Below are 24,014 nucleotides of genomic sequence, written 5' to 3' on the forward strand. Positions count from 1 at the left end.
TCCTCAATCTCCTTTTGTCCTCAAGACCAGCTATGCGTGCGTTCTCAAAGGAAGAGACAGCCTGGTGGATGGTGTGCCTCCATGCTATCCCATCTTGCCACTATGCCCTACCATACTGAAAAGCACTGGATGTAATATGTATCTGGCATATTATGTTGTTACTTGACAATTTTGCTAGCTATCAGCCTTACATGTGTTAGACCGTGCACACATTGTGACACCCCTTCTCCACTCACACAGAGTGCCTACATTTTTATCCTGTCCTTTCTTCACAGAGCTTATAGTAGCTTACTTAGTTCTCCCTTCCCCATTCTCCACAATGTCTTTCTCTCAGGTTCAGGATTACAAGCATGCCAGGCCACCATACATCACTACCCTTCTTGTCTCTTTTAAAATCTATACAGATCACTTCATGGCCATTTCACCTCTCAGGTCCTGTCTCACAGAGACATCAACTGCTCTCATTTTTATAACTGTTCTGACTCAACTTCACAGACTTATTGGGGTTGGGGCTCAAACATGGTTCCATTCATACACTGCCACCATTTATTCACATCTTAAAACATATGCATGGGTAACTTCATGGGATGTATATGTGTTTCCTTCCTCAAGACACACAGTCCACAGTGTTAAACAAACAAGGAGTTAACAGTTATTTATGGTTTGAACGTAACACTGAAGAAAATAAGGTTTGGTGTAGAGCCAGTTTGGTGTAGTGGTTAAGTGGGTGGACTCTAATCTGGGAGAACCAGATTTAATTTCCCCACTCCTCCACCTGAAGATATGACCTTGGGTCAGTCCTAACTCTCTCAGAGCAGTTCTCTCAGCTCCACCTACCTCACAGGGTGTCTGTTATGGGGACCGAAAGAGAAAGGAGATTGTAAGCTGCTCTGGGACTCAAATGAAGGGCAGGGTAGAAATCCAATCTCCTCTTCTTCTAGCTTGGGGGAGGACAGAGAAATGCCATAAGATCCTTTGGGAACTACCACAGATAGCCCTTCAAAAAGGAAGAGGCAACAGTTATTAGCTATAATATTGACATAGAACCTTGTGTTTAGAGGCATATTTCTAGTTATGCCGGGGACAAACAGGGATATTGATGCCCTACTTTAGAAGCATATGGATTCTGAAAATGAAATGGTGAATTTGGGGCACCTTTTCAAGGCAACTCAGAAAATGTATGCATACCACCACCCCAGTTACCACCCCCAGCGTTACACAATTTGAAATGGCTACCAAGTGATATATTTGGTTATGAACACTAATTTTTCTGCTAACTTTTCTACTGCACAACAGGACTGAACAGACCTGAGAGTTACAGCTCATATGCTGTACCTTGAGAAGGAACATTAAATATCATACACCAAAACCCATTAAACAGCGCAGGCGTTTAAACTCCACTGAGAACAATATTCATGGCTTATTGGACGGGGCCATAAAGTCTGCTTTACAATTCACTGAAAGGGCTCCTGCAGAGACTCAGATCAGGTGGAAAAACTATCTCTGCTCCTTCGGCCAACTTTTCTGCTGCATTCGGCTGGAGACGTTAGCTCACTCACTTTTTCGCACAGGCAAAGCTGCCAACCAGTTAAATATTTTCAACCAGTCAACTGTTTTCAACTGATTAATTAATATACACTTACATGTACCATCAGAGAGAGGGCAAGAAACAGCCAAACACTCTGCCATCATGCTAGTTCTGGTTACCCTGTGTGTGTACATATACACATACGCGCATATATATATGTGTGTGTGTGTGTGGCTTCTTTGTAGAAAAAGCCCAGCAGGAACTCATTTGCATATTAGGACACACCCATTGATGTCACCATTGATTCACAAATGAAATGCCCATGAGTTCTTACATTGTGAGAAATAGATAAAAGTACTTCTTTGAGTACCTCAAGAGTGTATCATCTTTGCAGTAGAATGCCAAAGATGTCTGGTCTGTGAATTGAATTAATTAGTGTGCAAAGTAAACCACATTGTATGCCTTACGCCAAATTGTAACTCTAACCTAGGGTAACCAAGGATTCTGCATTGGTCAAGTGATCCTGGATGCCTATCCCAGAATAATTTAACCTAAAATCTAACCTAATGATGTAGCTGCCACAGACTTTAGCTAGCAGTTGCCTTTCACTAGGGCTGCAATCAAATGAGCTGATTGGTCCAGTGTCATTGCTGTTTCTGTCCTGATTTAAAATGCATGATCAAACAGCAACATCCACCTTCTGTCCCCCAATCATTGGCACCCTGTCCTCACCTATCTTCAAAGCAGAGTTATTTGACTTCAGGGAAAGCCCAGTCTTTATGGATGTCAGTACTTTCACCCCATACTTCCAACTGTCTGAACTTGTTGCAAAGTCAAGCCATTTGAGAAGTCTGAACTTTTCCTTCCATTTCCACCCCCTTTTAAAAATCAGTTAGCAAAGGGGAGGGACGGTGGCTCACTGGTAGAGCATCTGCTTGGGAAGCAGAAGGTCCCAAGTTCAATCCCTGGCATCTCCAAAAAAGGGTCCAGGCAAATAGGTGTGAAAAACCTCAGCTTGAGACCCTGGAGAGCCGCTGCCAGTCTGAGAAGACAATACTGACTTTGATGGACCAAGGGTCTGATTCGGTATAAGGCAGCTTCATATGTGTGTGTGTGTGTATATATATATATATATATATATATATATATATATATATATATATATATATATATATATATATATGTATGTATGTATATGTTTATTTGCATAAGTATTATTAGGTCCCAACCCCTGATGCAGAGCCAGCTGGAACTGTGTTCCTGCTCAAAAAAAGCCGTGTGTGTGTGTGTATGTATGTATAAGAGCCCCGTAGCACAGAGTGGCAAAGCTGCAGTACTGCAGTCCTAAGCTCTGCTCACGACCTGAGTTCGATCCTGGCGGAAGCTGGCTTCAGGTAGCCGACTCAAGGTTGACTCAGCCTTCCATCCTTCCGAGGTTGGTAAAATGAGTACCCAGCTTGCAGGGGGGAAAGTGTAGATGACTGGGGAAGGCAATGGCAAACCACCCTGTAAAAAGTCTGCCGTGAAAATGTTGCAAAAGCAACGTGACCCCAGAGTCACAAACGACTGGTGCTTGTATTTATTATGTTTATAATCTGTAGCCTCTCCTCAACAGAGGACTTTGGGCAAGTCACAGCATACATAAACATAGCATTAAAACTTGAATAGATAAAAAAGCCATCCTGAGCTGTTCACGGGAAGGGTGGGGTACAAATCATCAGAAATTTTAATAAAACCTATAAATACAATAAAACAGATTCTAATTACAATTCAGTGGTCATCAGCTCTGGAACAAATCAGGAGAGTCAGCTGGCCCAGTTAAACACTGCACAAAACAAGACAGTCTCACATGCCCTGCAAAATCCTAATATATGACAAAAGGCACAGACCTTCCTGGAGAGCTGGTACCAGAGGGCAGGGGCAGCCACCAAAAAGGGCCTTGCCATAGTACATGATAAACAGGCTGTTCTTGGATTAGGCACCAGCAATAGCCCCCTGAGGAAGCCCAAAGAGAGTGAGGGGAGTCATATTGGGAAAGGCAGTCTCAAAGATATGAGGGTCTCAGAATGTTCAGGGTGTTATTGGTCGAAAACACATTGAATTAGCATCAGGAGCTAATTGGGAGCCAGTGCAGCTACCACAAGATTGGGGTTATATGAAGACTAGTCAAAACTCTGGCCCCTGTATACTAGACCAACTACAATTTCTGAAGTGTCTTCAAGGGTAGCCCTACACACAGTGTGTTACAGCAGCTGGGATGGTTTACAGCAGGGGTATCAAACATGCAGCCCGGGGGTCAAATAAGGTCCCTGGAGGGCTCCTATCAGGCCCCCGAGCCACTGGATGTCATCTGCTTCCTTCTCCCTCTCTCTTGCTTCCTTCTGCATCACAGCTTGCTTTGCCAGGCTTGCTCAATTGTATTGGAGCTACAGAGCAAAACCTATTTTCTCCATTGGCTGAGGCTCCTCCCTTGGGGAGGAAGGGGGGGAGGGACAGCTCTTTGCCAGGCTCTCGCAATTGCACAGCAGAGCTACTGAGCCAAGCCTCTCTTCCTTCTATTTGCTGAGGCTTCTCCCCCTAGAGCTTCCTTTGCCCAGTTCCCAGATCTCATGGGAGAGGTACAAAGAAAGCACCTTTAAGACCAACCATTGCTAATGTTTTAAGTTTTTTTTAAAAAAAAAATATTTAATTGTGTTTGTTTGTGTCCTTTATAAAGTTTATATCTCTGCTACCTAATCTTAAATAGGAACACATGGCCCTGGCCTGACTAGGCCCAGCCCCACAAAGTCTCCTTTATGTCAGATTCAGCCCTCAAAACAAAATGAGTTTGACACTCCTGGTTTACAGCCTTCTCAAACATAGCATTAAAATCTGAATAGATAAAACAGACAACGCAGACACACAAGGCTTTGGGAGAAAGTTTTGGTTTTCCTCATTTTTTTTTTATAGCCCACACATTTGGTGAGCTTTTCAAGAGTTTCTGAGATCTGGGAATTTTGCCTATCACCAGCACAATTCATTATCTGCAGGAGAGAGGAGGAGGAGGAAGCAGAAGAGGAGGAAGAAGAGTTGGTTTTTATACCCTGCTGCTTTTCCCAGGGAGTCTCTTATGCCCGTTGAAGAGTAATATACCCTAAGAAGTCTCAAAGCAGCTTACAATTGCCTTCCCTTCCCCTCCCCACAACAGGTACCTGGTGAGGTAGAGGGGGCTGAGAGAGTTCTGAGGGAACTGTGACTGGCCCCAGATCACTCAGAAGACTTGCGAAGATGTGTGGAATCAAACCTGGTTCTCCAGATTAGAGTTCACCACTCTTCATGCTGGCACCACTTTTCATGCTGGATTGTGGCTTTATGAACCATCATTTGTTTTAAAATCTAATATAGTTCACAAACTGAGTTCAGAAAGATTCCTAGCATGGTTCCCATGTACTGAATCCATTGTATTAGAAATGGATTACTGGACATACTACAAATATATGTCCAGCCCCTTCTTTCTCCTCCAGGATTGTATTGATAGCCTCCTCACGCAACAGCATTTAACTGTATTGCATTTTAAAGCTTTTGTGACCAACATCTATTGTTTAATATGGCAGGGGTGGCCAACGGTAGCTCTCCAGATGTTTTTGCCTACAACTCCTATCAGCCCAAGCCATTGGCCATGCTGGCTGGGGCTGATGGGAGTTGTAGGCAAAAACATCTGGAGAGCTACCGTTGGCCACCCCTGTATATGGCATTTAAATGCTGGTGGACTAGAGTCTGACAACTGACCTACTTTTGAGCTACTTGCCATAAAATCAAGGATCAAGAAAAATTTCCCTTCACTGGCCATTTAAAAAAAAAATCTAAACCTTAGGCAAATAGTTTGTGCACTGTCCCCTACCCACCCCAAACCTACTCTAGGCTTTGCTCTTGAAAAGAGTCAAAATTGAGCCATTCTGCCAGGCCTTTAAACATTGAGGTGGTGGGTGTCCATTTATATTGGCCTCCCCTGCTCTATTCTATCTGTATGCAGATAAACTAACGGTGGTGTTTGATGCCCACTTGCCCAACTCTCTGATCCATCTGGGCATACATACAGGCTCATTCAGGAACTTTGTTGATCGACTGTCATCTTGGGAGTTATGTTATAAGATTTTAAATTAGATTACTGCAATGTATTTTAATTGTTTTTATTTGGTTGTAACCTGCCCTGAGCCCACTTGCAGGAGATAGCAAGACAGAAATGTAATAAAATAGATGAAACAAATAATATATCTGATGAAGGGAGCTTTTACTCTTGACCAAAAAAAAATCTTGGTGGGTTCTAAGGTGCTACTGGACTCGGATCCACTAGGTCAATCTAAGAATCTATAGGGAACTGAGAATAACTCTTCAATGGGAATAAAAGGCCATTTTTTGCTGCCTAACACGGTTATCATCATTCCTAAATTTAAGGCACAACTTTGCTCCTGTTGTGGGCTTGTGCCATCTCTCCGCCTGCCATTCCCTCACCTTCTTAGCACTAAAAGGTATTAGCATTGTGTGTTTTCATGCTTTATCACACCTGAAAGCTATAAAAGAAAAGGGGAGAGTGGAGAAACCCTAAAACAATAACATCAAGGTACATCTAGTGCTCACAAGGCCTCTACTGACCTCAGTTGTCCAGAGATTTGGTTCTAATCTATACAGGTTTTTCCAAGTGTGGAATTAATGCCTGTCATGAGTGATTAATGAAGGATTATGTTGCAAGATGTGCATGGGAAACCGACCGACTACAAAGAGGATCAGAGCTAAAGCAACTAGTATTACTCCAACTTGGTTGTAATTGGCCAAGACAGCACATAACGAGGGGGAAGGGGGGGGGAATCCACCAAATTATGCCCTTTCAATGTTATTCTCAGATGGTAAAGATTTCTTGTGACTATACCCCATGATTTATATTTCACAGTGTCCTGTGGAATGCTGGCTTTTTTTTTATTCTCGCAAGGTGGTTATTTAGTGAATGGGCTACCTTAGAATCTTTTACTTTATACATCCACTCCCACCAGATCACAGCTTTAAACTGTACACAGACCCAGGAAGGAAAAAAGGGACGGGCACCTATGGGGGAGTGGAAGACTGCGATTGCTTTGCAGGGGTGGGGAGTGCCTTGCCTGGGGTGACGGGCACACCCCCACACCATTTTTTTTGAGTGGGGGTGCCATTTTTTAGTTTGCCCCCCCCTCAAATAATAGGTAGATCTGGCCCTGCTGGCCCCTCCCCCTCCCATTACTTTTTATGACCAACTTAGAAGCAGATCACTGAACAATGACTGCCCCTGTTTCAAAGAGCTTCAAGTTGTTGCCAGGATATATCCTTGGAAACTAGCTGGTGTGGATGCACCTTTCAGAAATGACAGATTAGTTGGTTTTGGAAGTTTTTGCAGTCCTCTCATGTGAAGGCAATGACCTGGATAAGTTGTAGCATCTCAAAAGTTGCTATTGGCAGATGCAAGCTTCAACAAGCTTCAGCGAAGACAGAAATCCTTTGCCTAGGTCGGGGCGCCCGGGGAAGGGAAATACCTCTCCCGGTCTTCGACGGGGTGCCACTGAAAGCGGCGTGCTGGGCCAGGAGCCTGGGAGTTTTACTGGAGCCTTCATTATCAATGGAGGCCCAGATTGCAGCCACTGCCAAGTCAGCCTTCTTCCATCTGAGGCGGGCAAGGCAGCTGGCTCCCTTCCTGGAGCGCCAAGATCTGGCAATGGTGATTCATGCAACGGTCACCTCGAGACTGGACTACTGTAATGCCCTCTACATGGGGGCTGCCTTTGTACCGAACCTGGAAGCTGCAGCTGGTGCAGAACGCGGCGGCCAGATTGCTGTTGGGGCTCCCAAAGTGGGAGCACATACAGCCTGGGCTGCGCGAACTGCACTGGCTGCCAGTTGTATACCGGATTCGTTACAAAGTGCTGGTTATCACCTTTAAAGCCCTATATGGCCGAGGCCCTGCCTACCTTAGGGACCGTCTCTCCCCATATGAACCCCAGAGAGCACTGAGGTCAGCCGGGAAAAACCTGTTGACCATTCCCGGGCCGAAAGAGGTGAAGCTGCAAAGCACCCGCGACCGGGCCTTCTCCACTATGGCTCCACGCCTATGGAACCAACTTCCAGAGGAAACGCGGGCCCTGTGGGACCTTGAACAGTTCCGCAGGGCCTGCAAGACTATCCTCTTCCGACTGGCCTTCACTAACTAAGAAGGAAGCTGTTAGGGGACTTGCCATCGGAAAACAGCACTAGCATATCATATTATAATATTTTATTAATTTTAGATTTTAATCAGAATTTTAATTAAACTGTTAATGTAGTTGTTTAAAAATTTTGTATAACTAATGTATGGAATTTTGTTGTGAGCCGCCCTGAGCCTGCTCCGGCGGGGAGGGCAGGATATAAATAAAATTGTTATGTTATGTTATGTTAACAATTGCTTTTACTCCTAAATTGACAATTGCAACTATCAGATCAGTTGCAAGGGAAAAAAATGAGGCTCCTTGCCCAATTAGAGCAAGTAGCAAGGATTAGGAGCCATAGCTTCAATTAGGCAAACTTCTGCATCCATTCCAGCCCTCAGGCACACATGTCTTCTTTTCACAGGAAGACACTGGAAGCCTTACCAGCATTCCAAACAATTCAGCGGATGCCTATGCCACAAGTCTTTTATATCTTTTCATCTGCATACACATCTATTGTCGGACAATAAATCTTTCTTTTTAATTGCACGTCTGGCTTGTTATAACCATCATAAACACAAGCCCAGCTGGTAAAATCATCAAATGTTGTCAAATCATATTCCTGTGGTTGGGTTCGAGGCTGTTCAAAGGGTTCCCAAGCTGATAGTCCTGATTTAAGAAACAGCAAATGCAGTCTCTTCCCCTCCTTATTAAAGTGCTTAAACTTGATCTAAGACAAATCAACTTTGAACTTATTTGATGTTCATTCTCTTGGGCACTGAGGGATCATAGGAGACTCTCGCTATATTTATGAAATGTATAACTTGTTTTTATTACTTAAAGTTGCATGGTTAAGAATGTTACAAACCACCCTGCAAACCGCGCACTGTTAAACTACAAATATGGCAAATAAATAAATAAAAAGTAGAAAATCGCTGAACAAAATTAAAACCTGGCACTTCATAAATTCTGCAGTGGAGATGAGATGCAGTCTTAAATACTGCTCTGGAGCTTACAAAGAAATGTGTGGGCTTGTGTATAAGGCCAACTGTTTTCTAACAGCATATGGGATCATGGATAAAGAATTGCACTAGCTGCATTCAGGCATCATGACAAAACAGGGTTTGATCAAACCCTGGATGTGACATCTAGAATACAGTCCAACACTGGGGATTTGCTAAGCGGTACCAAACTAGGATTGGTAGGCAGTTGATTAATCAGAACTCATACTGTTCATGGTTTCCTGCAGTATCTTAATTCACGCACCCAAGTTTGCAGTCACATAGACAGTTGATGGTGAATTTGCTTCCTGATGGGAGACAGGAGTCAAGCTGCAAACAGACTGGGTTGACATACAAATCAGGATTTATTATTTCTGTCTGGTAGGCTAACCACAGGTGGTTGCACAAACCACGGTTTATCATGACATGTCAATGCAGCCAATGGTACCCTTGGAAGGTAGTTAAGGTGGCATCTGATGTCACATTTCTGTTCTTAAAGGGGAACAGAGAAATTGGCCAAAGCTATATCTAAGATACAAATATAAACCACCTGGAAACAAGTTTTAATTTTGTTTGAGACTCCTTGTTTATCTCTCTTAAAGAGCTACATTTTCAGAGTTCTTTGAAACTGTCTATAATGCCTAAAAGACAAAGAGAACCACAAAACTTTGTTTCTGCAAATCTCTGAGGCTGATTCTGTAATTCATGCACCAAATATATACATCTGCCTATCCCAGTTCATAAATTTTAATCTTTTGCCATGGGGTCACAGTATTATGAATACAGGAAAGGAAAGGTCCCCTGTGAAAGCACCAGTCGTTTCCGACTCTGGGGTGACGTTGCTTTCACAACGTTTTCACAGCAGAGTTTTTACGGGGTGGTTTGCCATTGCCTTCCCCAGTCATCTACACTTTCCCCCCAGCAAGCCGGGTACTCATTTAACTGACCTCAGAAGGATGGAAGGCTGAGTCAACCTCGAAACGGCTACCCGAAAACCCAGCTTACACTGGGGATCGAACTCAGGTTGTGAGCAGAGCTTAGGACTGCGGTACTGCAGCTTTAACACTCTGCGCCACGGGGCTCTTATACTAAATACAAACTTGTACTAAAAGCCTCATGACATGGTCATCGACTTTGTGTAATGGATTGAATGCAGCAGAAAGAACTGTTGCCTTGCCCTGATTTAACTCCAGAAGCATTGATTTCTAGAGCTGTGAAACTCATGAATACTTAGCGCTGTCCAGGGAGCTGAGAGAAGAGGAAGGCAATCTTGCTGCCTTTACTTTCCTCAGTGCAGTTCCCTACTTGTGTAGCTATTATTCTACACCTGCCCTGACTCTTAGTGAGAAAGGTAGACTATAAGTGAATGAACAGATCCCACGAAGGGATCTGGAAGGAACTGCTGCGGCAAAGGGGAACATAGGAATGGTTCTCCATCCTTCTCATAGACTATGGGATCTGACATGTATTGGTCACAGGGCTGTACCATGAAAGAGGTACACAGGACATAGCACACTGAAAACCTACATGTCAGAGAGAATTCTGAGATTTTTTTTTTTAAGCAGAAGGGAACATTCAAATAGTCAGTCCCCACACACTGAAACAGTACAGTTCAGCAGTAGAAACCTTTACATGAAGCTGCTGCATTGTTTCACAGACAAACCTTATTAGAGAAAATGTGCAAAACAAAAACCCAGCACCTCAGTTTTAAAATATGGAACTTCCACCCAGGCTGGAGGAGGGTTCTTGCATCGTGTCTGTTAATAGACTTGTTTTTTTTCCAAACAAAAAGTCTCAACCAGAAAAACAGTCCAGTGTCCTACCTAGCAGATGCTGAACAATACACTCCTTTGAGGAACGTGGGCTACAGGCAATAAGATGGGATGGTAATTAGATTTTCACATGTCTGAGCGAAGTGCCACTGGTCTATATTAAACATATTCTTAAGAAAATGAACAACATCTGTTTGAAAATCTGCTGTATTAGCTGCCTGTACAATCCCCGATGCATTCTGGGTGGAAGAACAGTAATGCCAAAGAAGAAAACCCCATACAAATTTGACTTACCTTCCCATATCTGGAGGCAAAGGTTCCTGTGAGTAAGGAGTGAAAAATAATTATCGTCTCATCCAAGTCCCACACAAACACACGCTGTAGAGGAGCAGAGAAGAGACAAATCACAATTGCTTGCAAAGATTTATTCATTTGGGAATATAGAACTGCACAAAATGTTTAAAGGAAAAGAACAAGTCCAGGCATAGTTAAGATGAACCCCTTTCCTCGTTGAAGGACTGCCTCCTCCCATACTGTCCAGCCTATCAGCTAAGACACACCTTCTTTGCCTGCAGAGGTGATGAAGGTAACAGACAAGGATGGGGTATTTCAGCAGGGACATCTCACCTGTGGAATGCCCTCCCCTTGAGGCTTACCTAGCACCTGCACCCTACTCTCTTTCAGGTCCCAGGCCAGAACATAACATTTACACAGGCTTTTAGCTAAGGGGTTTGATACTTGCTTCCAGCCTGAGGCCTAATTGTGAGGATAATTCTGTGTGTTTGTTAAGTGCTGTCAAGTTCATTCTGACTTGTGGTGACCATATGAACGAATGTCCTCCCTAACATCCTATTGCTCAGGTCTTGCAAACTGAGGGCTTCCTTTATTGAATCAATCTATTTCATGTTGGGGCTTCCTCTTTTCCTGCTGCCTTCAACTGTTCCCAGCATTATTGCATTTCCCAGTGATGCAGGTCTTTGCATAATATGACCAAAGTACAATAGTCTCAGTTTAGTCATTTTAGCTTCTAGGGAGAGTTCAGGTTTGATGTGATTTAGAGCCCGTTTATTTGACTTCTTGTGGTCCGCAGAATCTGTAAAACTCTCTTCCAATGCATGCTTCAAATAATCAACTTTTTTATTGTCAGCTTTCTTCATTGTCCAGCTTTTACACCCATAGACAGTAAATGGAAATATTAAATACTTTATGCTGCTTTTATGATTTTATGCTATTTTACTCTGTCAACAGCCTTGAGCAGGTCTCTGAAGAGATAGCATAAATTTTCTTTTAAAAAATCAACATATTTTCATAACTGGATTAGTTACAATGCAATAAAGTGAAATATTTGATTGGACAACTCTATTGGTGTAAGCAGGGGTGGAATTCTAGCAGGAGCTCATTTGCATATTAGGCCACACACCCCTGATGTAGCCAATCCTCCAAGAGCTTACAAAAAAGAGCCTTGTAAGCTCTTGGAGGATTGGCTACATCAGGGGTGTGTGGCCTAATATGCAAAGGAGCTCCTGCTAGAATTCCACCCCTGGGTGTAAGTATGGCTTATGGTAAGTATGCAAAGGGAATAACGAAGATACTAGCATCCATAAAGCTCCTAAGGACACATTACACAATGGGAAAACAAAGCAAACAAATTCAGGGAGGGGCTATGGCTCAGTGGCAGAGCATCTGCTTGGCATACAAAAGCCCAAGGTTAAATTTCCAGTCCCTCCAGTTAAGGCTCAGGTAGTAGGTCATGTGAAAGACCTCTGCCTGGGACCCTTGAGAGACACTGCCGGTCGGAGTAGGCAATACTGACCTTGACGGACCAGCAGAACATGTTAGAATTCAATGGCACCTTTAAGACCAGCAAAGTGTGCATATACACAAAAGCTTATGCCCTGAATTAAAAAAAAACCCTGTTGGTCTTAAAGGTGCTATTGGATTCTAATGTGTTCTATTCAGGACTTTTTTTTTTTTTTAGTAGAATTGCACAGGAATGCAGTTCTGGCTGGCTTGGTGTCAGGAGGTGTGGTTTAACAATCAAATGAGTCTCTACTGTGCAAAACAATGGTGATTCAGGAGGTGTGGCCTAATATGCAAATGAGTTCCTGCTGGATTTTTTCCCCTACCCCCCCCACAAAAAAGCCCTGGTTCTATCGCTTCAGATCAACATGGCCACCCAGTACCCACCTGGATCTATTTTGATGGACCAAGAGTTTGATTCAGTATAAGGCAGCTTTGTGTATTCATACAATCAACAAAGGTCAAAAGATTTTATTTATGCTTTTTAATGTCTTGCTTTTCTCCCCAGTGGGAACCCAAAGTGGCCTGTCACATCACTCTCCTCTGATCCACCTATATACTTCAGGCTGACGGAATGTGATGGGCCTGGTGAGTTTCCATAACAGTGCTAGGTTTTGAACCCAGTTTCTGGAATCCTAGTACAGCACTCTGACCACTACATCATACTGCCTCTCACATTCTAACCGCAAGTTAAGAAAAAGTGTGATTGAAAAGATAGATCATGAACTGGAAAGGTTCCAATGCTTCCCTTCTGCTACAGAAGCAATTTCCCACACTTCCTAAAGTAATTCTTGCCTTGGATTTATTCCAACACAAAGCAAAAATGGGGAAGAACACACACCCCTGTCTCTTACCTCAATTTCAGTGTCAGCAGCTGGGGAGGGCTCGTTACTTCTTTTTGATCGTCCTCGTAGCTTCCCATCATTCCCTTTGTGCTGCCTGTCAGCTTCTGTGACTTTTACAGGTGTTGTGTATTCACCTATGATGGGAGAAAAGGTGGGAACTTAGGGCCACTACAGATCTCATGCTGGTTTAAAAACAACACAGGGTTGTTCAACTTATCAAAACCGCTTTGATAGGAACAACGATTACAACATTCTTTATTTTAGTTTCCGGTTCCCCTTCCACCTAAGTTTAAACCCCTGTTGGTAAGAGTTCAACTAATTCTGTGTTCATTACTTTGGAGGAGTCTTCATGTGTACTCCACTAAAACAAGATGTGGCCAATGATCATGTGTGGGCATCCATGGCATGGTGCCCATCCGGGCCCCATTGAAGTGTATGGACTCTTATCTCAGGAGAACTGGGTTTGATTCCCCACTCCTCCACTTGCAGCTGCTGGAATGGCCTTGGGTCAGCCATAGCTCTCGCAGGAGTTGTCCTTGAAAGGGCAGCTTCTGGGAGAGCTCTTTTAGCCCCACCCACCTCACAGGGTGTCTGTTTTGAGGGAAGATAAAGGAGATTGTAAGCCGCTCTGAGACTGATTCAGAGAGAAGGGCAGGGTATAAATCTAGGGTTTTCTTCTTTTTCTTCTTTTGGGACAGATGGAATGACCACACTCATCCAAGGCCACTGCTGGCTATACATAATTAGCTGTGTATGACAAAGCTGCCAAATGAGTCAGCAGCAAAGGATGACTCCAGGAATAACTCCAAGGCTAATCTCAGATACTATGGGCTGAGTCCAGCAATCTGTAAGCAGAAGGTGATTGCTTGCTCTTCCCTACCTACAGCAGTCCTTTCCAACTCTTGAAAGTTGAGGTGAAATCACTATTCCTGCCTCTATTATCAGCAGAACAATAGTATCAGGAAAGGGAGGAAGAACTAATTTATCCCCCTTCCCCCTCAATGCAGTTCACCAACCCACATGGATTCCACAACCCCAGGAATCAACTTTACCAAGACTGGAAGGGCCTGCTGGAGGAAAGAGAAAGCACAGAAGAGTTACAATCCTTGTGCAAGTGGAGCACTGGATCTAAATGAAAGTGTTATAATTCTATAAGACAGTAACTTTTTTAAAAAAAAGCAAATTGCTTTGTAAAGAGAACTGCTAATTCTTCAGTACTATTATATTCAGAGCTGCTTAAAATACACACACATTAATTGTATGTGTTTACAACACCCTCAGGACAGAGTTTATCTAGATCTTTTAACATTCTGTTATATTCCCTTTTAAATTGTGCCCCAGAACATAAAAAGGTTTGTTGTTCTTTTTTCCCCCCTTCAATGAATGAAAACTGAGATGTTTTAAAAGTTGGATGACATTTTGATCTCAGAAATTTAATTAAAAAATAATATGGAATTTTAACAACCTATAACATAGTCCCTAGAAAATGTATGTTCTTGCCTTAAGCACCTTCACTTGGCATTCAGTTCCCACTGAAATCAACAGTGCTCATTTCCAAATAAATGATCTTAGAACTGAGATTGCAATTTAGCCAAACCATTTAAAAGAGAGCAGGAGGTTTAACCATTTTGAAACCTTCAGAAGTGCATCAAACATTTGGGTGCTTGTTGAAGAAAGGACCATTAAGTATGAGGTGGGGGGGATCATAAATAGCATGTTATAGATAAGACTAACAAGGATAGGATTCATTTTCATAAACCTCTTTAGCTAGCCATTGACCTCAATTTTATAAGTGGCCTCCCAACCTCTCCAGTAGCTCAGTGCTTTAAAGAGGAATCTGCCCTGTTCCTCCATGAGAAAACTGTTCAAAATCCCAGACTGAGATAACATCGAAGACAGAAAATCCTCCAAGTACTTTCAGAACAGCCTCTTTTTTTCCTTTTCAAAAGCCAATATTAGTTTATTTTTCTTTTTGAGTAACAGCAGATGTGCAGGTTTCTTCCATAAGTGAGCAGACCCCACTGTGGGTGTACATACAGCAATCATCCACAAACGATGTGGAATTTTACATAAATGATACTGCCTGCCAATGAACATTTCGCTGGGGAACTGATACTGAAGACTGTATTCCAACAGGACATACAAAGATAACAATACTTGAAATCCCCAAGTTTAAAAGTGATGCACTCTAAGAAATCTTGGATCACTCTGAAAAGTACTGATGGTTTCTCTTATTTTAAAAGGGAGCTCATTTTCAGTACTTAACCTGTAACCTGGAGGTATAACAAAAGCCCTCAATTAGGTTGACATCTTCTTAAATGTCTCCCAAAACTAGATGTTTATAAGTAGCTGTCTTATCTCTTTTTTAAAAAGGAATTCAATACCAGTGCTAACTCTCAGCTTGTTTTATTTTTTTTCTCAAACATCTATGTTTTTAATTCCAAAATTTTAATTTTGCCCAGGTCTCCTGCTTCAAGCCTGAGATTTCTGTTTTGTCTCCAATACGCTCTCTAAGCTGTGGGATCTTGTGAGCAAAAATTCTATGTTATGAGCTACTGGTATTAAAGTTGTGAGCTACTGCATAAATTAGTTGGCTCTGGGGCCATCCTTCCTGAGCAAAGACAAAAATGTGTGAGCTGAAGGCTAAAAAACTGCGAGCTAGCTCACACTAACTCAGCTTAGAGGGAACAATGCTTGTCTCACCTCTGCACTTAGTACTTGTTTCTCTCATCCCTCATGATCTTGACTCTGAAAGCTTTAACTGCTTCTCACAGTTTCCACATCAGCCACATTGGTAACTGATGTGCACGCACAGGGGGCCGGAGTTGGCCCCTACAAAAATGGAACACACCTCAGGGCACAAAGACAAAAAAAATATTCATAATAACTCAGCTTTCACAACCTGAAAGCAAGCAGGGGCGGGCATGTACACCGTCTCTCATGTTGTATGGGAATGCTGCCATCAGAGAACAGTGTACATGAACAAACCCTCAAGCTATATACAGCAAATGGACTTACAAGACACCCAGCTATCCTTGGAGCAACCTGTAGGTTAGGTTCCAAGAGTGGGTCACAAAACCTCTGTTTGTGGGTCGTGGACCAGCTGTCTCTGATGGCCACCCCTGCCCTTTCCATTGCTCTCTCCTGTATCTTGGAAATCAAGATCTGACCTTGGAAACAGTATATGCAGTTTTTCTTCACTGCATATACATGTTGATAAAGTAAAATGTGTCTTAATAGTCACTAGAATGAGTGAAAATCTTAAGAGGGGGATTAGAGAAAGGAATGGAGAAGGAGAGGTGGTCAAAGGCTGGAATGTAACCTCCACATGCAAAGGCCGTGCAGGTTGGAATGCTACTTGCTTAGGGGTCATAGTGAGAGATGCTGCACTTTAGTGATATTTGTTAGTTTCTCAAAAACATCTGGTTAGCCACTGCAGAAAATGGAATGCTGAACTAGATGTATGCCAAGGTTATAGTTTGCCTGGGTGCCAACTATGGGCCAGCCCCAGCTGGGTCACCATATTAAGTAAATCTGAGGGTCACCATACAAAAAATGTTTGGGAACCACTGCCTTAAAGGATATCTTAGAGGATGTTGCTAGCCACTTGGAAATAGAAAATGCCATAAAATCACAGCCAATTTATGACCCTTTATGGTTTTCAAGGCAAGGGACATTCAGAAATAGTTTGGCATTGCCTGCTTATACACAGCAACCCTGGACTTCCTTGGTGGTAACCCATCCCTTCACATGAATTTCATATGTTATATCTTTTGGTTGGTAATGGTAGGTGAGTTACTTTGTCTGTGGTAAAGCTTATACTTTGTGCCTTTAGATTCAGACAGGCTATGTTAAAAATATATCTGGGGCTAAGTATTAGCAGGGCTGCTGTTGTATTAGTTTTGCCGAGCTGTTTTGTGGCATGTAGGTGCTCTGATTTTGAAACAAGAATAGAGCAGATTCAGATGGGTAGCTATGTTGGTCTGAAGCAACAGAACAAAATTCAACTCCAGTGGCACCTTTAAGACCAACAAAGTTTTATTCAAGGTATAAGCTTTCATGTGCATGCACACTTCTTCAGATACGCTGAAACAGAACCAGAGGAGTTAGCCATGTTAGTCTGTTGCTGTAAAATAGTAAAGAGTCCAATAGCACCTTTAACTACTAAACCTCTGAATCCCAGACCCAGGAAGCAACATCAGGGGAAGGTTGTAGTTTCTATGCCCTGCTGTTGGCCCTTGAGAGGTTGGCCACTGTGTGAAACAGGATGCTGGACTAGAGGGACCACTGGTCTGATCCAGCAGGGCTCTTATTACGTTCTTATGCTGAAGGTTGGTACTCCCCGCACCTCCTTAGGGAGCTTGCTCCATATACTGCGAGTGACCTCAAAGAAAGCACAGGCACTTACAACAGGTGGTTCACCTTCAGTGAGGGAACATCCAGAAGATGACAAGCTGAAGGTGACAGCTGGTGCAGAAGGAGTATCATAGAGTACAATATCTGGGGCTTAAAACATATATTATCCTAGTGACAAGAAACATTATGCACACATAAGGCAGACAGAGTTGTCATTTAAATCTGTAATGCCAGTGGCTAGTTCCTAGAGAACAGGCGGAAGGGGCCATAGCTGAAACCCACTTAAAACTGTGGGCTCTGATCTCGAATTTTGACCACATTATCCTAAATAGGTGGGATCTGGCAGGAGGAAGTGAGTAATAAGACAAGCATATCCTATATGAGGTTCCAGGTTACTGTTTTACTGGCCCTAGGGCTAAACACTGGTGGACACTGAAAATATGGTGCACAACTGAAACAAAACCTTACCCAGAGCCACAGTTGCTATGTGGAGAAAAGGAATGTCAGCATTTACTTGAGTCACCTACCAGAAAGCGATTCCGTGCTCTGACTGTTGATGTTGTGCGATGAGTCTTGGAGTGGATAAGCAGACGTCGGGATGGCTGATGGACTGATGCTGTTTGCAGACATGTATGAAGAGTTGTAGGAGGAGCTGTAATACTGTGAATACTGGCTTTGGGTGAAGCTGGGATATGAAGAGTACTCCTTTGAAAGAAGAGACAGCAACTCTAATTGTTCTGAAGAAGCCGAGGCTTTGCCGAATCCAACATTTAAGCAGAAAGAATAACAGACAGCAATGAAGCAAGGTATTATTAGCACAAGCCAGGCTTATTAATATGTTGCACTACTATGCTCAAATACACTCTGTAGAATTAATGGCTTGGATCCTATGAAAGAGTTCCATGCACAATACATAGGTTCTCTTGCAAAGTGTGCTTCCTCTTCTGCAAGCTGTATGGTTTTCAGTGGACCCATGCACAAACAAATTTTAGCAGAAGACGAAGCACATTGTCAAGGGCACATGGATTTCTATGTCATTTATTTCAGTAGAGTTAATTCTGCTTACAAAACCAAGAACTGGAAAGTGGAAGAGCAAGATCATAACTTGCTCAGTGTTCTAGCAAGTCCCGTCCAGTGCACTCAAGGGCCATATGCAAAGTACAGCGTATTTGTTTCTTCTAAAGCACTGCTCCGCTGTGGAAGCAGCGTGAGCATATTAACTGCATTACATGAAAGCTGCAATGCATTCTGATAAGAAGTCACCAGTAGTTTCACCCTTTATACATGTCTTCACTCATGTTCTGCATCCAGCTTCTGAAAGGTGAATGGCTGCTTGACTAGGCATACAATCAGGGTTCTGAAGAAATGAGCAGTGACTCATGAAAGCTCATATCCTGCTACAAATTTTGTTAGTCTTTAAGGTGCTACTGGACTCTTACTCTTTTCTACTGAATCAGGATTCTGATTGCTTAAAAATATGTAGGATGGTTTACGAAAGTCACAAAATGCTACACAATTCACTGCAATTTACAAAAGAGGGCAGAAATAGTCAAGACTAAGTGGGCACCTGGCTCTATCCAAGCTGGAAAAAAAGCCAGAAAATACAGTATCAATATTTATTGGCTATTCTTTCAGCTGGATATAGAAGGGGGGTATAAAATGAATACCCAGCTTGCTGGGGGTAAAGTGTAAATGACTGACGAAGGCAATGGCAAACCACCCCATAAAAAGTCTGCCGTGAAAACGCTGTGATGCGATGTCACCCCGAGTCAGAAATGACTGGTGCTTGCACAGGGGACTACCTTTTTATATTTTTGGCTATCAAGTATAGCCAATCCTGGATAATCCCCCCCCCAAAAAATTCGGGATTATCCAGGAAAACAGGATAGCCACATCCGTTCCAGGTGAAGCTAAAGCTCCACAAACACATTTAAAAGGACCATGGCACCTTTAAATGCCCTTGGTTCCTTATAGCTTATGGGGACATTATGGTCAATGACCCCATAGACTATAATGGAGAATTTATCTGGACGTATCTAAGGGGGGGCCTGTTTTTTGCAGCAGCAGCACCAAATTTACAGTCTCTCCCCATTCTAACATCCACTATCCAAACTTATTGGAAATAGAATCTAGGAAACATTTTTGTAGTTTATGTCCCATAGAGTATTATTGCTCTAAGAGTCCATTTCAGTATTTCCACTGGAAAAAAAGGGAAGACTCACTTCATAGTTGGTCAACAGCAACTTTTACTGGCAAGCATTCTCATATGGTATTTCTGCATGTAATATATCCATACACAAATATGGTGTTCACATATGTGAAACATGAGGTTCACAAACAGGTGGACATCCAAAGAAGGAAGAGAACAAGCACACTCCAACAGCTTCATATTCACCAGGGTCTCCATGGGACATTTTAGATGGTATATTCAATATTTGTTAGCTAAAGCCAAGGCTGGAAGGGGAAGAAGAGGAAGTTCTCTGAAAGATGATGGAAACAGCTAGTTTTTGGGTGGGGGGATATATAAAGCTGCTCATATGATACTGTGAGCTCCCCATAAGGATTCTGAAATGTCTTCAGCAATACAACCCAAGACCTGAGCCAGGGCCAAGATCGGTAGGAGGAGGAGGAAAAGGAGGAAAAACGCAAAATTGTTTTGAAAGTATTTGGTTGCCAAGTCCCCTGCCAAGTTGCTGAGCTCTGTGAATGACTTTAGATAAAGGTTATTTTTTTAAAAAAATCAGATGTTAAGCATTTTACCAATCTTGCCCTCTCAGGCATGCAGCTTGTGGCAGAAACGTGCCTGCTCTTCCCTATAGGCTCCAGTTCTGCCCTGCCCTCCTTTGGGGTTCCCAACTCCCTGGAGGAGGTTTTCCCTTTTACTCTTTAGATGCTACCGACCCCCCCCCCCCAACTTGATCAATATAGAGATTTTCCACTGAGGGGATCAGAACCCTCAGCTTCGCTTCCAAGTTCAGAGGCCTCGCCTCAGCGTCTCCCATTGCCCAGCACATGGCTCCCACGGGGACAAGGTGCTGGTTATTACCTTTAAAGCCCTATATGGCCAAGGACCTGTTTACCTTAGGGATCGCCTCTCTCCATATGTTCCCCAGAGAGCACTGCAATCCAGCTCACAAAACCTTCTGGAAGTACCTGGGCCAAAGGAGGCCAAACTAAAAATAACTAGACAACAGGCCTTCTCTATAAAAGCACCCCAATGGCGGAACCAGCTGCCGGAAGAGGTGCGGGCCCTACGGGACATTAGCCAATTCCGTAGGGCGTGCAAAACCGCCCTCTTCCGGCTAGCCTTCCAAGATGGAGCTTGACTAAACATCACGCCATCCTTAACATTAATATAACTGAGATAGCAATGAGATGAGACTATTTTAGACTGATTTTAGACTGTTTTATTGTTCAACATGGCTTTTGCCACACTTTGTAAGCCGTCCTGAGCCTGCCTCGGTGGGGAGAGCGGGGTATAAATAAAATTTTATTATTATTATTATTATTATTAATGCCTTGGGCGTCCCAGAGGAATAACCACTTGCTAACCCCTCTTTGGACTCCCTCTTAAAATAACGTGTCTGAAACAGTGGGGGTCTATGTGGTACAGAATACAGCTCTTTGCATTAACTGTTTAAATATTTATTAAACAGAAAGTGTTTACAAACAAACTTTTAGCACAAAGCCAGATTGAAGCAAGGACGAACAAAAGAAATTGGTAAAAACACAAATTCTCTGTCCCTCTCACTTTACATGCCCTAACTGATGTCAAAACAGGACAGGCTCTTCTAGTTTAGGCAATTAACAACTCTCTACCCAGTTTCGATCACCTCTCTACCCAGTTTCAATTGCTGGATTTGCTGCTTGAACTAAGGCATGAAGGGCACAACTAGACAATTTGGGGTTCCAGCAGACATCACACCAATTGTACAGCAGGAACTATGTTTCTTTAAAAATGCTTCAGGAGGGCAATCGTAGTGGAGATGTCTCCTCCCCTATGCGGTGCCCCTCAGCAGGATGGGCCCCTGCAGCATAAGAACATAAGAGAAGCCATGCTGGATCAGGTCAATGGCCCATCCAGTCCAACAGTCTGTGTCACACAGTGATCAAAACCCAGGTGCCATCAAGTCCACCAGCAGGCTGGAACTCCAGAAGCCCTCCCACTGTTGCCCTCCAAGCACCAAAAATACAGAGCATCACTGTCCCAGACAGAGTGTTCAATCCCTCTTGAAGCTGTCTATGCCTGTAGCCTCATCCACTTCCTGTGAATTCCACGTGTTGACTACTTTTTGGGTGAAGAAGCTGTCCCCAGGTACCCCATATCTAGTTGTGCTCTAAGATGGGATTTGTGACAGACTCTCCTTGTACACCAGCTAGATCAGTACCACTGTAGCACCATCAAAACCTGAGAAATTCCTAGGGTTATTTTCTCTGTATTAAACTGGAGCAGTTGATCTTGGATGCACCTATGGTAGGTGTGAATGATGGAAAGGAGTTGAGCTAATTCTTCTCAGTTTCTCACTCCCCCTCCTTTCTGGGCTTCTCTCCATCTCAACTTTGGGAACTAATCTTCCCAAAAGTGTCAATGTCTGTGCATGTTCTCAGAGCAATCTTAGGACTAATGTAAGGTTTTGGACACAACCACTAAATGGCTATCACAAAATGGCATTTTGGGGTACAGTTGCTGCCAAAGCAACATTTTTGAAAAAAACTGCACAGCCAATGAAATCTTCAATCAGAAACCTGGCTGAGCAAAAGCTTCACCTGGCCTTGCCCACTTTCTTAAAGCTTTTGGCAGCAGCTGGAAAGGTGCTGGCAGGTGCCATGTGCCCACAGGTACCACACTGGGTTAGAGTGTCTTTTGTAAAGCAGTCCCTTTTCTCTAGAAGGCAAACACTTTGGTTTCTATGAGTCTAATTTAATTCATACCTTGAGGATCATCCCTCTTCTTTGTGATCTGAGGGACAGGTCCATAACAGCCCTCTCAAGCTTCCAAGATGGGATAAAAGGGAACATAGCTGGCCACCACTATTTCTGGGACTACAGAAGGAAGCCTCCTCCCTTGTTTGGAGCAACAAGAACCAAGGGCTTATTCCCCATTTGCCACCAAAAACCAATTTACCAGTAATATTCTCAGCTATGGATCAGAGGCTTGCTGGCCATGCCTTGCAATTTATTGACATGGCAATTTGGCTCTTTGGCACTTTACAGGTGAAAACTTGACCTTCAATTGGGAGAAAATACAGCTGTGGAATCTGATTACCCAATCCACAATTTAGCACACGAGACCCACTCCCCAGCCATGGCAATGTATGACCATCAAGGACGATATCAATGAAGTTAGTTGTCGTCTATGCAGAAGGTTCAAGTTGTACCTGATGCACTGTGCTGAACCCAGTAGAACTTGTCAGGCCATTGGGCCCCTGGTATATCCCTGAGGTACCTAAGAGAAGAGAAAAAAATAATTAGAAAATTGATGTAATGGAATTCCAAAAACCAGTAAGCTACACATATAAGCAAAGTACTCATATAGCACCCAGGTATAGCTAGGTCTTCTGTATCATCTTGTCAAGGTGGAAATAAGGATTTAACATTACAGTATTGCTCAGTGCAAAAGCATGTTTGATAGGTAGGTGGTCTCAGTGCTTTTTTTTTTTGTAGAAAAAGCCCAGCAGAAGCTCATTTGCATATTAGGTCCTACCACCGGGCCTGGGTCTAATGTGGCTGCTGCATGGTGGGTCAGGCTAGCTGGAGCCCTGGGCAGCCCAGGTGGAGCTCTGCTCCGGTGGGTTCCGGCAGAAAAAAGGCCCTGGGTGGTCCCAGTTTCCCTCCTCAGCATCTCCAGCTAAAGGGACTCTTTTAATAGGTGTTGAGATTTGGGAAACACCTCTCTATGACAGTCTGAGTAAATAGTATTTACCAAGATGGACCAATGACCGGATTCAGCATAAGATATCTTCATATGTTCACAATGTCCACTGACACCCAGAAAAGCAGGACACAATTTACACCACTGTAGCGTATTTTCCTTCATAAGAAAAACCATGTTGGATCAGGCCAATGGCTCATCCACTGTGCCCCCCTCCAAGCACCAAGAATACAGAGCATCACTGCTTCAGACAGAATTCCAACAATACACTGTGGCTAATAGCCACTGATGGACCTCTGATCCATATGTTTATCCAATTCTCTTTTGAAGCTGTCTATGCTTGCAGCCACCACCATCTCCTGTGGCAGTGAATTCCATGTGCTAATCACCCTTTGGGTGAAGAGGTACTTCCTTATAAGAACATAAGAGAAGCCATGTTGGAAATGCTTCATGCTACCAAGGTATTTTAGGTAAGGTCTTATATGATGCACACAATCATTTACAGCAGTAGGCTTCAATTCTGTAACTTCAACTATTGTGTACAAGGTCCTTGCCTTGCGAAACCTACTTGCCAGCCTGTATTTTGGAAAAAGTATTCTTCAGCCATTGTGACCATGTATGTATTAAGGAACAAGTGATCCTCCTGAAATAAGCA

At 43.2% G+C, this 24,014-nt stretch overlaps 1 protein-coding gene across 5 annotated transcripts in view; it reads right to left on the minus strand.

The window, feature by feature from the left end:
- Nucleotides 1-24,014, minus strand: part of EYA2 (EYA transcriptional coactivator and phosphatase 2) — a 183,097-nt gene that overhangs the window by 45,968 nt on the left and 113,115 nt on the right. For all 5 annotated transcript variants that reach the window (XM_060230858.1, XM_060230860.1, XM_060230861.1 and 2 more), the window contains 4 exons: nt 22,866-22,933; nt 18,015-18,192; nt 13,141-13,265; nt 10,781-10,864 (listed from right to left, as the gene is read on the minus strand). In XM_060230858.1, the coding sequence (XP_060086841.1) occupies nt 10,781-10,864; nt 13,141-13,265; nt 18,015-18,192; nt 22,866-22,933 (455 nt within the window). The remainder of the gene's footprint in view (nt 1-10,780; nt 10,865-13,140; nt 13,266-18,014; nt 18,193-22,865; nt 22,934-24,014) is intronic.

This window comes from Heteronotia binoei, chromosome 2, assembly GCF_032191835.1.
Source record: "Heteronotia binoei isolate CCM8104 ecotype False Entrance Well chromosome 2, APGP_CSIRO_Hbin_v1, whole genome shotgun sequence".
NCBI classification, from domain to species: domain Eukaryota; kingdom Metazoa; phylum Chordata; class Lepidosauria; order Squamata; family Gekkonidae; genus Heteronotia; species Heteronotia binoei.